This window comes from Nilaparvata lugens, chromosome 6 (assembly GCF_014356525.2).
Source record: "Nilaparvata lugens isolate BPH chromosome 6, ASM1435652v1, whole genome shotgun sequence".
Taxonomy (NCBI): Eukaryota; Metazoa; Arthropoda; class Insecta; order Hemiptera; family Delphacidae; genus Nilaparvata; species Nilaparvata lugens.
Window position 1 is genome coordinate 3,273,478 of NC_052509.1, and position 17,432 is coordinate 3,290,909.

The 17,432-nt window shown below is 34.9% G+C and overlaps 1 protein-coding gene across 2 annotated transcripts in view; it reads right to left on the reverse strand.

Moving 5' to 3' along the window:
- Positions 1-17,432, reverse strand: part of LOC111057504 — a 265,646-nt gene that overhangs the window by 43,305 nt on the left and 204,909 nt on the right. Inside the window, exon 1 of one of the 2 annotated variants that reach the window (XM_039429951.1) lies at positions 11,882-12,153. The exons of the other annotated variant lie outside the window; for it this stretch is intronic. Within the exon in view, the coding sequence (XP_039285885.1) occupies positions 11,882-11,939 (58 nt within the window). The 5' untranslated portion in view covers positions 11,940-12,153. Of the gene's footprint in view, positions 1-11,881; positions 12,154-17,432 lie in introns of those variants that run through there. 2 annotated transcript variants of the gene reach the window in all.

Genomic DNA, 17,432 nt, shown 5'->3' on the forward strand with positions numbered 1-17,432 from the left:
AGATATAAGGTGGTTCATTGATTGGATTTGTCCACATTGGCACAGAGGATCAGATGTGTATCCCCATGCTGTCATCAGCTCAGCACACCTTCCCACCTGCGTCCTGAACCGGTTAAGGCCACACCACTCTCTACGTCTCAGCTGGGTGCCAGGAACAATGTCATTTGGGTCATCCACAAGGCCTTTGTTCCTGACCTCTCCCTGCAACCATCTCAGTCTCCATAACTCCCTTGCACTTCTAATTTCCTCTTGCTCGTCAAGTCTCAAGTATCTTCTTGACTTGAGGCGCCTTGGTGGAGGGTTAGCCAAATCTCTTGAGACTGGGAGATCCTCATGAATGTGTTGTAACTGGGAAATGAACTTGTTCTTCTTCTCCAACCTTCTGAGATCTGGAGGCATGATGTTACTGAGCACAGGCAACCACTCAGTCTCTGTTGGTCTCAATGTCCCACTAATCTTCCTCATAGTTTCATTGAAAACTGTATCAACTTTTTGAACTTGTAGCAGAGCTATATAGCTGAGCTACATGTAGCTCTGCTATATAGTGTAAACCTAGTTTTACATGAATAGAGAACTCTAACTCCAAACAAAGGAAAAAGGACACACACGAAGAGAAGAAGACAGAAACTTGAGACTAGACAAAGGACGAAAACCCAAAGTTAGGACCACTCGATAAGCTGACAAAATTTGAGATGCAAACACGGTGATTGCTATGCAAATTATTATCGAAAGCGAGCAACGACCAGTAGATATTTAGAGAGGCCAAACCGAGAGTGATCGCAAGCGGTGTCAAGAAGGATTGCTCACTCATGTGCGCCTCTCCTATATCTAACATCGTGGCTTCCCATATTCAATCGATTATGACAGTTTCAAGTGAACACATATGCTATGTTCATGTGAGTTAGTGTTAGACAGATAGGAAACAGGGGGGCCACCAGTTTCAAACACGTGCATTATCAACATCGAATTGTGTGGTGCTATATGTATAGTGTGTCAATTTCTATAGCTATATATCTGTGGACATTATTTATATGACGATCATCCATGTCATAATAGAGGGACTGTGATGCTGAGAGGAGTCGATTCATTATGGGCGGATGAACAAGAAGAGAGGGAGCCCCCTTGAAAGAGGGGGGTTAAGGGGGGCCCCCTTTGGGGGGAAGGTGGAATAAAGGGATACATCCCAATCGACAGGCTCGTGAATGTTCAACGACCGATCTACACATACACAAACTCACACATAAAGCTTTGTAGTGTCCTATTTCAATTATTATCGTCATCATTGTCTGTATGTGGAGTCGGACTTCAATACGCTTTGCTTTGAGGATACATACCGATGTATCACATTTGATACACACATACAAATTGATGTATGTATCGCTTCCGATTGTGATGTTCATACAGATTGCAGAATCTGTTGAATTGTTATGCAGGTACCGTACTGTGCAGAGTATTGGAGGTAATATTATTCTATTCTAGAGTACTCTATACTCTCTGGAACTATGTATGTTGTGTAGCTTGAATAATTTTACTAGTAATTCTGTGAACAGTAGACCTCGCGCAGTTATAAACCACAGCCTACTCTAATACTGTCCATCAGAGTAAATTCTGTATTTTCCTGTCGTGTCGACGAGATATCAGTGCGATAACGACTAATAGCTGTTTGGTTTGTTATATTGACAATGCTAATAATTTGATGTAATTATTCTACTGTCATCAAAAGCTTATCGAGTTAAAAGCAGAGAAAAGTCGGAAGAAAATACTATGCTACATCGAGTTATCAATTGCATGCCCCACTGCATGCAATTAATAGTCCTTGTATATACGTCGACGTGCAATTTAAAAAGGAACATACCTGTCAAATTCCATGAAAATCTAATGCCGCGTTTCGCCGTGAATGCCGAACATGATATCCTATTATATAAAGCGAGCAATTTCTGTATATCTGTTTATATTAATATTTTTATATCTAGCTATCTGGTTATTTATGTTTCATCTCGAAAACGGCTCCAACGATTTTCACGAAAATTGGAACAGGTTTATGATATAAAAATTCGATTGCACTAGGTCTCATCCTTGAGAAAACTCACTGAATGACATTAGAAGGATAATTCATCCTTGGCTGAAACAGCTGAGACTTTCGTCGTCTGTGGATAGTAAAAAGTGAGCGAGTGATTCTGTGGAAAATCAAAATATCGCATCCCCGAAATTCACAAGCTGACGTATAGCCAGCTGTAAAATTTAAACACGATCATTTTAGAGAATTGTGTTCTGTTTATCTATAAAAATAAAAATCGAGCCTCAAATTTTGACATTCAATAACTTTTTTATGTGTGCATCGTATTTGATGATATTTTTAGTTGTGTTTGTTATGTTAAGGTTTATGACCTATAAAATTTATGATACGACTTTAGGACTCTTTACTACTGTCCTTCAAAGTTTACATGTAATCCTTGTTATGGGAGAAGATTTGTGAGCTGGCCACATACAGAATTGAAAATCAGCTGTTATAATCATTGCGTCATCCAACAGCCGTCGGTAGATCTGTTTTTCTATTTTCTTCCTACTGATTCACAAAATTTTATTCCTTAATAATGCCGCGGTACGAACGACGTCCAAACTTGGGTCGTAGAGCTTGAAATGCAGTAAATTTAGAATATGCACGGGAAGATCAGCTGCAAGGAGATATACCATTCAATTTCCCAGCAAGCTGCATTCAACTATATCTAAAAATACAAACTGCTTCACAACTAACTAAGCACATACTAGGAAGTCAATATTGAGATATAAATGTAAATACTGATTGTTGAATAATTTTCATAAAAATATAGTGCATCAGATTATGCTAAGGCTAAGCACTTCTGAGGAGGCACGGCTTGGTGATACAAAGTGTTGATCTTATGGACATTTCCTCATGCCATGCCCGATTCAGTGTGTGTGAGCTATTCCATTCAAACCAATAAGCACCTGGATGCAAAATGCTGCATCGTGCCTCCTCAGGTGTACATATAGCTAAATTTTGTCATGAGATGCATTAGCTATTTGGTGGTACGAAGTTCGCCGGGCCAGCTAGTCAATAAATAAAAATAACGAGTGATGCTTGATGCCCTGATATTACGGTTAATATGAAGATAAATGCAAAACCGACGACCTCAGACCTCACTTCGCTCGGTCAATTATTGTAGGCTACTTTGTGCTAATATAGATAGTTTTGTAAAATCAATTCCCTTTAACTGTCAGCATTGTTTGAATGGGTCGAATTCATGTTATATATGAGGAATGGTGACAGTTAAAAGTGGATCCGGACATTTAGTGACGGGAAGCAGATTTGGAGATAATGTTCCCTCTACAGATAATAATATGTCGTTAGTCCTGGTTAGAACGACATTTTGTAGTCTAATGTCTGATGCAGTTTCATAACACTTGTTATGTTTGTCGTAGGGTTAGACGTTAGTGGAATATGATGCTCGTTACATACAAACTGCACAGACTATTTTAGAAATTATTGTACTAGAATGGGCAGTTTTGGTTAGTGATAATTGACAAGTTCTTCTAAATAGAATGACTTCTAAATTTTTTTGTTAAGGTGACATTGATGGATTTGGGACCTGATAGGCTGCATGTAAAGCTGCGTACAGACTTGAGCGACTTGAACACGCACATTTCACGTTTTCATCAGCTGATGCTAGACACGTATTATTTGTGTATCTTAATGTATCTTTACAAATTCAAATATAGTCAGCTGATGAAAAGTGAAATGCGCATGCTCGTGGCACTCGAGTCTGTACGCAGCTTCACATGCAGCCTATCCGTTCCCGGATTCATCAAAGTCATCACAAATCCATCACGAACAGGAAAAAATCAATGAAAAATCATTTCCAATTTTGTTTATGTTCACCAGTGGAATCTTCTTAATAAGGCACAAGAAGATTGACAAGTTGGATAGCATAACAAGATTTTATCTTCAACCACAAAGAAATGAAGTAGGTGCATGTATGTCCTACGTTCAAAAACGTCTTCAACGGCAGAAAATAGAGCATGACAGTGAATCAATGAATCATTCAAAATTCATCAACATATTGGAACCACTTCAAATTATTATTCAGTTGTGACTGACACGTGCTATTGTAAACGACCTCATTATGTGGGTGATTAAATAATTAATTTGAGTCGGATATCGTCGTATCTGACACATGGATAACAAATCTGAGGGTGCTGCTCAAAAATATGTATAAAATATGCAACGATCAACACTTATTTGTATATATGTATTTCTCTTGTAGACACAACTTTGATAGAATATGCATATCTAATGAAAATTTTCTTGGAGTTTGCTTATTATTAGAATACAATGCTAAGCTACTAATGATATCTACAATAATGAATATTTATAACGTTTTGAATGGTAATTATCTATTCTATTTGCTGTCCAACTTTATCAGTATTATCCCAAAATTTGCCAGAGAGTGAATTAGAAGATCTTTGTTTCGATTGCTTAAGAATGATGTGTCGTTTCGATCAAGAAAATAGGCTATAAGCATGATAGAGTGAGTTTTTAATAATAATTAGAGTTGAAGTGAATGATGATTCGAGTATTTCGAGCTCTATTTTTTGATTGCCAAATTGGCTTCGTTTCAAGACATTTATGCAACCAATTTGAAACAAATTGATGTAATAAATTAATTTCAACATTTTCTATTTGAATGTGATACGGAAAAAGGTCAACATTGGTAATTTTTTTTAATTAACTTGGAATTTATTACCAATGAATTACACTTTGTCGACTTTTATTAGTTTGATAGATCACACGTTTATTTTCAATTGATGATACTGTATTTATCATTTAATCAGTTTACTATTTGTGTTATGAATTGTAAGGAAATCTAATCAATTTCTCAGCATAAGGAGATTTATTGAACAGCTTGTCGTTCCATTCACGTTTAGTGTAAGCCGTATTTCTATTTTACAATTTTACAAGACTTCACAGGACTAGTGTAAGTGAACTTTATTCTGTGATGGGGGGGGGGGTGGTTTGGGTGCTTCTTGAAATAACTAAAACAGGCCTCTGATCTAATAAAAATACCCTTGGAGAGTTCCTTATTTCTATTTTATTTACTCACAGTACTTTACAGGTCTACACCTTTTCCAATTTTATTTGAGAAAGTATCAAGTTAATTTGAGAAAGTATCAATTGTATACGAGAATAGTCACTTGTAATTGAGAGAATGTCAGATGTAGATGTGAATAGTCAATTGTATTTGAGAAATCGTCAAATGTAAATGAGAAGATATCAATTGAAAATGAGAAAATTTTCCAATTGACATGCCGTGACTCTTCTGTAGCCTATATTACAGGTTTTATTTGAGCAGGAAAGGATACTGTACTACGTACACAGTATTCCAATTACTCTCATAGGCTTTGCATGTGTGAAAATTAATATTTTCAATGGTGAAAGGATTTCCCCTGTACTGTTTACGTATGATTAATCAGTATTATTTCTATGTATGTATTGGCAACGCGGCTTTTGTCTCCAAACAATTTGTGAAACATTGCACTTGATGAAGATCAAATTCTCTGTTTACGCACAATTGAACTTCATCATCAATCAATTGAACCTCTTGATCAAACAATTCGGCAGTTCTTCGATGGATTTTGGGGCTTAAAAATAATGTTTCATTAAAAAATTAAACGTTTTATTGGAATATTAAATATATTATCATATCATTTTGTATGAGTGCAGTTATGAAAAATTGTAGGCTACTGGAAGTACTGTTTTGTTAATCATTTCCCAATTACAACTGACAAATTCTCGATTTCAAATCGTATATTCTCAAATTGAAATGATACTTTCTCAAATAAAATTCACTATTCTCAATTACAAGTGATGACTTCTCAAATACAAATGACTATTCTCAATTATTACAATTGATACTTTCTCGAATACAGTTGGAAAAGGTGTAGTGTAAGTGAGCTTTCTTCTACACTAGAGAGCTTTGAAAGAAGCCCCTGATCTTAGAAAAATCCAAATTCTCAAGGAATAAGAATTTGAAATCCGTCAAGGAATGACAGATGAAAATGCATATTTTCACAGATTCACAGTTCTCAGATACCGTTTTAGTTCTATTTCGAATAATTTGAGAATGTCTAACAAAAAAATATATATATAAACGTGACAAGATGAAGTAATTTTGCTTGCTCATTCAACATGTGACCATTTATCACACGTGCCTGTCCAATCAGAGTGTCGCATCCCTCTAAAGAATGTGTCTCTTGTTTCTTCACTACCAGCTAATGGTCACAGTAAGGCAGGGAAAGAGGAATTGAGAAAACCCAGAGATAGCTGCTGGGAAAGTGGGACAGGAAAATACCTACAGTGAAAGAGAGGGACAGCGGAGAAGAAGGAAAATATTGAGAAGAGAATATTGAGAGGTAGAAAGAGGAAAGGGAGTATAGAAGAAATACAAGAATTGGAGGAATAGAAGGAGTTTCTAAAGTCGAAGAATTAAGAGGAGAAGAAGATGATGAAGAAAATGAAGAAGAAGATGAAGAGTAAGGAAAATAAGAAGAAGAAGAAGAAGAAAAAGAAGAAGAGGAAGTAGAAGAGGTAGAAGAAGTAGAGGAGTAGAAGCATTAGAAGAAGTAGGTAGAAAAGGAGTATTATTGGTTAAGATAGAAGTTGTGAGATGAAGTGAGAAGACGAATAAGAGGGAAGAATGACCAAGGAAGCAAAAAAGGAAATAGAAGAGAAAAGGAAGGGAATATAGATGTGACTGGAATGAAGGAGTGAGGTACGAGGAGGAAAATGAATTTAGAATAAGAATTAGGAATTGAAGGAGGAAGTAACCGCAGTAGAAGAATGATGTATTGTATATAATGATGAGGAAACGGTCAGAAGATCAAAGCATTGAATGTTAATATTATAATAATGGATGATAGAAAAAATCTGGTGTGGCGCACTCACACAACTTTCCTTAACGTTATGAAAATTGATCACCTGACGCTAGTGTTCCCGCGCATTTCAAGTCTGAGCCAGCTGGTGACAGGACAATAACACTGGAGACACACGAGGTCTGCTATCTCTTTATAGTTAATGATTTTTAATAGAATCAACAGTTTGCAATTGAATAATCACATTCTATCGAATTTTGAGCTTATTTTTGATTTTAGGCGAAAATGTTACTGAACATTAATTGTAGAGATTTTCATTCTCAATCTTTTCCACTTGAAAGTCTTTGTTTAAATTCTATCTGAAGCCTGTTAATTGGGAATCTAAAATCAAACCTTGGGTAGATGGGGCGGAGCTCCTGAAATTTTTACAGATATTGGACTTGTGGCAGTTTATGGATCATATCAAAGACTATTTCAGGTATGAATTTGATCAAAATTGTTGGAGCCGTTTTTGAGAAAATCGCGAAAAACCCTGTTTTTGACAACATTTTCGCCATTTTAGCCGCCATCTTGAATTACATTTGATCGAAATGGTTAGTGTCGGATCCTTATAGTGTAACGACCTTAAGTTCCAAATTTAAAGTCATTCCGTTAATTGGGAGATGAGATAACGTGTACACAGTCGCACATACACTCATACACACACACACACACACACACACACACACACACACACACACACACACACACAACACACACACACACACACACACACACACACACACACACACACACACACACACACTTTTTTGGACTCAGGGGACCTTGAAACGTATAGATATTTGGAAATTGGCGTACCTTAATTTTTTCGGAAAGCAATACTTTCCTTACCTATGGTAATAGGACAAGGAAAGTAAAAATAATAGAACAGAGCTGGATGGAAGAAGAAGAAAGAAGAAACCGATTTAAACGATATGAGGGAGAATTATGTAAACGAAAGGGATAATATAGAGGTGAGGAAGACGGAAAGTCGGAAGAAGAAGAAGAAGGAGGAGGATGATGATGAGGAGGAGGAAATGGAGGAGGTGAAGGAGAAGAAGAAGAAGGAGAAGAGGAAGAAAAAGGAAAAGAAGTAGTAGTAGTAGTAGTAGAGATGGGATATCAGTGAATTGGTCAGTTTGTGTCCCATAGGACCTATTCATCACTGGGCCCGGTGTCATCAGAGGTTATCTCATGTCGAGAAAGTCTCTTACTTACACTCAAACCTAACTCACACAAACAGATATCATAAAATATCATGTTATCCCTTCAACATCGATAACATACATTACTACTACTCCTACTCTTCCGAAAACTCCTTCTTCCTCTCCTCTTTTTCCTCCTCCTCCTCCTCTTCCTCCTCCTTCTCTAACTCCTCCTCCCCCTCCCCGTCCACATCTTCATCATCCTTCTTATCTTCCTCCTCCTCAATTTCCTCCTCCTCATCCTTCTCCTCCTCCTTCTTCCACTCTTCTTTCTCTCTTCTTTCTCTTCCTCCTCATCCCCCTCTTCATACTCTTTCTCCTCCTTCTCTTCGTCGTCCTACTCCTCCTCCTCCTCTTCGTCATCCTACTCCTCCTCCTCCTTCTCCTCTTTCTTTTTCTGTTTCCTCCTCCCTCGTCCTCTTCAATAGTGTTTCAAATTTCAAATCTATTCCACAAAAACTTACACAATACAAAATCAAAATACAAGTTCTCAAAAGCAAAATAACATAGTTATTAATATACATATTACACTGTATTATTTATTCTACATAGTGGATTTCTACTGGCAAAAGTATAACTTGTCCGCCAGTGGGAGTAGCAATAATTACATTATAACAAAAGTAAAAGATAAGACATTACAGAACTCAAGAATTTGGATCATAATTCCAAAAATAAGATGTCGAATTATTAGGGGAAAATATGTAGCCTTGATATCAAAGTAATAAGAATTATCCAGTTTTTAACGGTTGGTGGGATATATTTAATGATTGGTGCGATCATTTGGGATATTATTTATAATTTTTGGAGCAATATAAATGAGCTGTTTTCGAATTAGTGTGAAGTCTGAAACGTAACATTCGAATTTATTTTGATTGTATCTGGTTCTATGTGCTTCATTATTTATTTTTGGAATGTTATTTCTATATCTATTGTAGTATTTAAAGATGCTAAGTACATATAGATGGCGGATGGACATGGCTTTCAGATACTTGAAGCATTTATCGAGGTGTATAGTAAGGGTCAATTTAAAATAGTCTTTATTATAATTTTTTGAACGGTGAATAGTACCTCCCCAAATTACTAATCCGTATTGCAGTAGTGATTGAACTATTGCGAAGTAAATCATTCTCATTCTAGATACATTCAGTACAGACCTCAATTTATAGAATTTGTAAGATATAAATTTCAATCTATTGCAGATGTAATCAAAATGCCTCTTCCACTTGAAGCCCTCCTCGATTATAACACCTAAATATTTCAAGTGGCTGGTTTTCTCAATCTCGGGACAATTACATTCGTCGTGATCATTACTTACATTACAATTTAAATGCAATTTGAGTTGGCAGTGAGTTACCTCATGACCTGTAATACTCCTAGAGAATGCAATGTATTTAGTTTTTTTAATATTTAGGCTAAGGGAGTTCACGTCTAGCCATCTCTTTTGGTAGAGAGTTAGTGGGGAGGATATTTTTAATATTCTTTCCGAAGAATGGACATTGATATGTCCAAAGCTCCGCCAATTTATGTAGATGCATAACAATATAATTATTATCCATAGTTATTATATTACAAATTGCTTTTTCATATCATATACAGTTCAATAATTATTTTCTTAGTCTATATCATGTAAATTCATCTATAATTTTGCTGTATTGTAAGCTATTGTATATAAGTGTATAAGACAGTATATATTGTCATCTACATAAATAAAGTACTCAATCAATCAATCAATCAATCAATCTCTTAAGTGAAGAGATGCCTCTAGAGGCATTTCAAGAATACATGGTTATCTTCACAAACTTTACCGATTTTTGTAGCTACAACACAAAGTTATGGGTACATATCTTGATTCAAATAGCATTCCTTCTACATATTTTTATAAATAATTCTCAAGTTCATACTTTGTGAAAATCATTGGATATTGATCACGTGCGAACTGAAGACTCTGACAGACTTGCGTCACTCCAGGTCACTCAATATTATCACTGTTATTGGATATAGAATTGATATTGTGTGGTTATATTGTTGGTAATTACGCTGGCCTATAAATCTGCAAATAATGGGAAATTTGATAAAAATCTAATCTAATCACCTTTTCTAACATTTCTTCCTCTTCATTTTCCACCACCTCTTCATCATCCTTCTCCAGCTCCTCTTCCTCCTCCTACTCCTTCCCCTACTCCTTCCCATCCACTTTTTCTTCCTCCTCATCCTCCTCCTCCTTCTCCTCCTCATCCTCCTCTTACTGCACATTTCACAACCGTTCCACCATAGATTCTCCATCCTAAACACAAACAGTCAGTTTTTGATCGGCTTATAACGAGAGATAGAACACGCATCATACCAACTTCGACAAAAATGCTACCATTGGATCTGGGATTCAACCAGGGATCGCAGCAATATCCTCTTATCGGGAATGGAATACCAATATTTGCTTTCACGAGAACAACAAAAATTATCAGAGGAAATAGTAAAATGCTTGCAAATCGGAGAAAATTTGCAAGTAGCTTCCTACCTACAAAACTATTTGAATTTCTACAAGGGATGGAAATCTTCGAGCTATTCTGAACAGAATCTGTAATTGGAAAATTTTCAGAGATAATGATTGCAAATCGGAAAAAATTGCAAGTAGCTTCCCACCTACAAGCACAGAAGAAGGAAACATCATGTTTCTATCATCAAAGAACACCGTGTTTTCTCCTCCGTGCTACAAGACTATTGAATTTAACAAGGGATAGAAAACTTGGGCTATTTTGAACAGACAATTATTATATTTTTGTGAAAAAGTATGATATTTTATTAAAGTATAGTATTGATTGGAAGAAGTGATGAATCAATCAGATAAATTGAATGAATCTTTAATTATTCTTTGAAATATTTTTCTACTTAGTTCAAAGTCATAAAATGTATAGTTATTTCTTCGATTGATTTTTTTTTAGAAATACAATTCATTCATGCAAAACATCAATATTTCCGAATATTAGAATTAAGAAAACGAGATATTTCCGAATATTAGAATTAAGATGAAGAATATTAAATTAATTTATATTGTGGAAAGATCTCTCATAAGTATATTTTACAGCTTATAGTATTGAAACTTAAAATATTATAACTGAAACGGGAAGTGTTTCCACCAATCTTGAATACACGCATGAGAGCACTAGAGCACAAAGATCTACTCATGTATGTTCTCTTGTTATATTTGATTTTTTTCTTGCTGGTTATCTCGGCTTATTAATAGTAATTAAAGTTGAAAGGATGCTACAGACGTCGTGCGCTAAAATGTCTGTGGAGTGATGAACTGAACTCAAAATAAAATTATTAATCTATACGACTTAAGAATTATTCAGTAATTACAATTAAATATATTACTTACAATGACCATACAACTTGTCAAATTGGTCATATAATCATCAAAACTTAAAATGAATGTCAATTGAAATTTATGATGGAAATAAAATTATTCATTTATTTTTTATTATCTATACTTTTAGATTCTTCAAAATCTTCTTTCTTGAATGACAAGCATGCATGTCAATCAAATCACTCTACAACACTACTGAATTCAACAAACATTTTGTAACTACATTATTACATTAATTAGTAATACATTACTACATTAATAGTAATATATCACAATAGATTGAAAATAATCATTACCGTCAAAATCTTCCAAGCTTATTGCATGATGCAGATGAGGAATAATATAATCTACAGTATTTTATTCTTATTTTAAGTTTTCTACTCACTTCTTCTGCTTCTTGCACTAGAAAACGACTTCCCACTCTCTTCAGAACACATATTCATTGAAAGCACTCTCACATCAAACTCCCATTGAAACTCAACTTTTTCACCTGATAAACGGCATAGACGAATAAAAACTGAACTTATTCACTCCATGAAACAGCAACAAAAGAGTTGGAACACGAATAATTCACTCGCTGAAACACTCAATATAACAACAGCATTGTACTAGAATGAGAGAGTAGAGAGGAGTTCAACCTCACAACACAAAAGGCAAATTGCAGGTCAACTGGGCCAAACAAGAATGAAAAAGCCTATAGGAGGAGCCGCCGCACAGATTCGTAGCAGATAATAATAAAGTCGACCCAGTCAATTTAAGCCCTAAAGCCAAAATTCCATGCTTTCGTTCGCTCTAGCCTACTGTTTCACTCTTTCTCTCACTCTCTATCCCCCTCTCTATATCGCGCTCTCACTTTCTGGACCCACTTTCTACATCCAATCCTAATCCTAGACAAAAAAGTTTCATCATCATTTTCGCGCTGTTTTTCTACGTTCGTCTAGAAAAAAGAGAATGATAAAAACAAAAACGATAATTTATTCATGTTATCTAACACTTTCAGCCTCTAGTAGCACTGGTACCTGGTACTGGTTTCGGAACTATGTCAAGGAATTTTTATATTCATCGATCAGATAGACTGTAATAGTAATAATTATTGACGTTGGTTCAATTTTTTCAACTTCTGCAAGACTGTTGGGAAGATATTAGACCTTTCGTAAAACTCACGAGAGACTATAGTTTGTAAAGTGTAACTGTAAACACCTTAGCTACTGTGAGAGTGTGTAGATTTCTTCATTATTCTGTCGAGACTCCAAGTTGATAAGCTTTGCATTGATGGAATGGTCTCTCATAGCTTTTGTAGGTAGTACATCAAGAATTGTTGAAAATTGATGAGTCGTTTGAGAAACACCTCATCAAAAGCAATTATCAATATTTTTAAAGGTCACTTTTCGCAAGTAATGTAATTGTTATGAGTTTGTATCCATATCTCATCCTGAAACATATTACGTTTTTTAAGAGCCATTGAGCGTTCAAATTGAGATGAGTACAAATACTATGACATGGCGCATATTTAATCATCATTGAAAATCTGCTACTTCAATCATTGTAAATAAGATTGATCAAAATGATTGAATTTATAATCAAGATGACGTAATAACAGTATTTTTACCCTGCACTTTGTTCACTATTTCAGATGTATCTGCAAATAATCTACACAGATTTGATTTAATGAGAGTGAAGAATCATTCACATTTTGTAGTGCCCACTAGAATAAAGACAAATCCTAAGAATCATGAAAAGTACAATTAATTGTTTGAAATTGTAATTCAAATCTTAGACAGTACACTGAATGCATGTTACCGGTAAACATGAACATGAAAAATCCTCATGTAGAAGCATTATTTCATGAACTATGAATGAAAAATATTAGAATTAGATAGGTACTCTGATCAACTATTTTTGAATGTTATCTTTGGTAGCATCATTCATTCGGATAATCTCAATAATCAAGGATAACCATAAGTCTAGATTTGTGTCTTGAAATAATTTAAACAGATGATCCAATTCCTACATGATTCAAATTGTCAAGTAGATATGTAAGACATACTTAGATTATAACCATTAACACATCAATTAGTGATATAGGTTAATCCATTTCCACAGTATCAATCCATACTTCAGTCTACTGTATACTATATAACTTACTATCTACTGTATTACTAGCTACTATCCAATCGTAGCTATTATCCATCCACTAGTGGATATCAACATACAAGATCTAAAAGCCAGAATTCTCATTGAATTGATCAATTCCATGAATAACAGGGCTCAAATTTGCATATGTATGTTCGCTAATGAGAGGAATGATAAGTAATATACCACTTGCATTAGTAGAATATGGCATTGTACACAATATATACGATAATACATAATATTATAACATAAACTGGCACTCTTGTATATAATATTGCACTCTACGAACTTTTTTACTGTATGGTGTATCTATGTTATTTCATTTCATTTATTCATAGACAATAGATACAATGCAGGTAAAAACAACAGGCATTCGCCCAAAACTGCTTTAAACCTTAATTTGGAATACACGGTCTAGAGGTTATGTAACTAATACCATAGAGAAACAATAGCGTAAGTAGATATCTCATGGTATAGGACGTTTATGTCGCAACTTTTACTGTTATCTCAAGCCAATTACTGTCGATTATTGTCAATTTTCACTGTTTTGTTAGAGTATGAACGGCACAATTTGAGAGACTACCAGCGTCACACAGCTGCATAGGAAAGAACTATGTGAACTATCGTCTTGGGATAACAGTAAAAGTTGCGACATAAACGCCCTATACCATTGGATATCTACTTATGCTATCGTTTCTTCATGCTAATACCTAAATTCACACATTATTTTGAGTCCAAAAAATGTATTTACCACAATAATTTTGGATTTATCAGATTAATTAATTTCAAAATACAAATCCAAACCAAAATCTTCCTTCACAATCACAAAAAATATTAAAAATTTCACTTAAATCCACAAATTATACTCATGTTGAAATTCTAAACATGTTAAAATCATTATTTTTATTAATTATTCAGTTGCATTCCCATAATACAATGATACAAATGTTATCATTAAGTAACAATGCTGATATAATACTGGATATATCTCTAACTCAAATGATGATACAAAGTGCAGATTACTGTAAAAATGTATATGCTGTTGATAGTTGTTAATATACGTCTTCCGAATGGCATATTGATTGGAACCTATGTAGTTCCACATCATTTCCCCCCCCCCCACATTTACCTCATCTTGTCTCTTGCTTTTTTCAAAATTTTATTATTCTTGTTGAATTTCATGCTGTAGAGTGGATTACCTCCAAAATTATCTTGTTTTTCTTTGAATGTAACTATGTAACTAATATTTTCAATTGAGGTCCTAATTAACTCCAATTCTGTGAGCTTTCATGGTAGGCCTACAGTATTAATTTGTGAATGAAGATATAACACTATGCTGCCCTCAATAGTTAGAGTTTTAAAGCCAACTGGGAGAGCTACTAAGTCACATAGAATCGACCAATCACGTGAGAGTACTAGTAGTCAACGCCCACAACGCAATCTCATTGGCTGACGGTAGAAATATAGACTCCATTTTGTTTTACGTTCATCATCATCTTTCACGATTGAAGAAATGAACAAGACTTCGAATTACAAGAAATTTGTAATAAATGGAGCCATAGATTGATTTGATTTATTTGTTCTTTAAACTTTAGTTACATTGTACCCTGAGAAATAGAATGTGGGGTATACGAGAACTGAAATGTTTTATTTCAAAAGTATATAATGAGGTTCACAAGACAATAATGACAGTGGAGAAAGGTGAGAGAACAGCGTTGCCGAATCTCTGCGGTGATTTGCTGATAGCCGTTATATCTGATGTTCATTCTTGTTGAAAATAATAAATAATCATATTTTTCTTCAATGTTGTTTTCCATCACAAACTGCTTATTATTAAATAACTTTTTGCTATTAAAAAAAAACGACTAGCAGTCAGATATTTTACAATAAATGAATTAATCACTCACTGTAACAACGAGATCTTTCGGCAGGTTCGCCATCTTCTTGGTTGACAAGTGATTGTCATTATTATTATTGTAAAATATCTGACTGCTAGTCGTTTTTTTCAATAGCAAAAAGTGAATAATATTTCATTGGTCAAGAAAATATATTTTCAAATGATTGAATAATGATTTTTTATAATTAAGATTGAATATTTCGTTAATTAATTATATCCCCGCATTGTTGAAATACGATCTGGCAACGTTATCTCCCTTGTCAGATGATAAGACAAAGATAACAACAAAAATGTTAATCAAATACTGTCATTATAGGGTGGACATCACTGAAGTGCATAACTTTTCATCCTTTTCGTACCAGAACAGTCGACAGTAATTTTCATATTAACAATAATTATCAATTAAGAAAGCACATTTTTCCTACAGTTACGTTGAAAAGTGGCCATTGCTGCACTGATTACAGAACGCAAAGAATCACTTTTCCGCTCTAGTGCTTGAAAAAATTTTCTGCTCTCCAGATTTGCAACATGGCAACGCAAAATACTTAGTAGGTTATATGGAGCAACAGTGCAGCAAAATCAAAATGAAGTTGGTAACAGTGACTGCTGTGGCTGCTATAGTGAGCAGAGGTGCAACCAAGCACAACGCGCTAATTATTATTCATTATATATTATAACCAAGGACAACGAGGACTTTAGGATTTTAGGATCAAGGTTTTTATCAATAATAAAATTACACAGAAAAACATTTGATGCATTTCAGGCAATTTTACCCATAATCACCCACTTTTCATATTCAATGGTAACTGTAGGAAAAACTTAATGTGAAATACGTGCGCAAAGTTCCTCTGCTGCACTCAAGAAACCATTCCGCCCTCGCCTACGGCTCGGGCGTAAACGTTTCTTTCGGTGCAGCAAACTGTCACTTTGCGCACTAGTTGCACAAATAACTATAGTAAGGTAATAATATCTTCGAAACATCATTTGAAAATTAGCAACAAAAGAATGGATTATTTTGTGTGATAGACTGATATTAATTTGAACAACCTTCTCGAAAACTTGATTTAACTGAACACAGCAACCTGTGAAAGCGATAACAGGAGAGCAGATTTGAGCATGTTAAGGGCTTGTCAAAGGGATGTGGATGCCTGTGGTGGTTTTCGAAACACGCAGGGATTAACTGGTGCATAATCAGCTCATTAATCAGCAGCAAGGCAACAAGTGCAGTTCATCGACGAGACTGCTTTGATCAGAAATAGTGATCAATGATCAATACCCCTATATTCATATATTATACTGCACTCCCAGGTAGTATTGCATTTCAAGGTTGAGACCCACAGGTTATTATAGGCAAACAATAGCTTTCATTATGATATTCTAACTCAACCGTTGAGTTGAACTAACGTAACAGAATTCATAATTATATTATACTCCACTCACAGGTAGAATTGAATTTCAAGATTGAGACACACAGGTTATTTTAGGGGAATAATAGCTTCCATTATGATATTTTAACTCAACCGTTTGAGTTCAAATAACATAATGGAATTTATAATTTCCAATGACACTGTCTAGTTTTCCAATGAAATAACCTTAACATTGGGCTTACAGGGGCCAATTACTCACTTCTAAATATGATCATTTATTTTCAAAATGGCTTTAAAACAAACTAAGCTACTCCCAAATCAATGGACTCCATGGAACAGAAAGCTACTATGTATTTCGTTGAGATTTAGTAGGAGATTGGACGATTTCTAGTCCTATCCCCTTTTTCGTATTACTGTATATTATGTCCATTCAAAATTGGGTTATTCATTTGATATGCACACTGTAGAAACAAAGATAACTTACTTTACTTTAGTTGGCTCTACAGTCCTGGGTGGACCTTGGCCTCCTCAACACAATG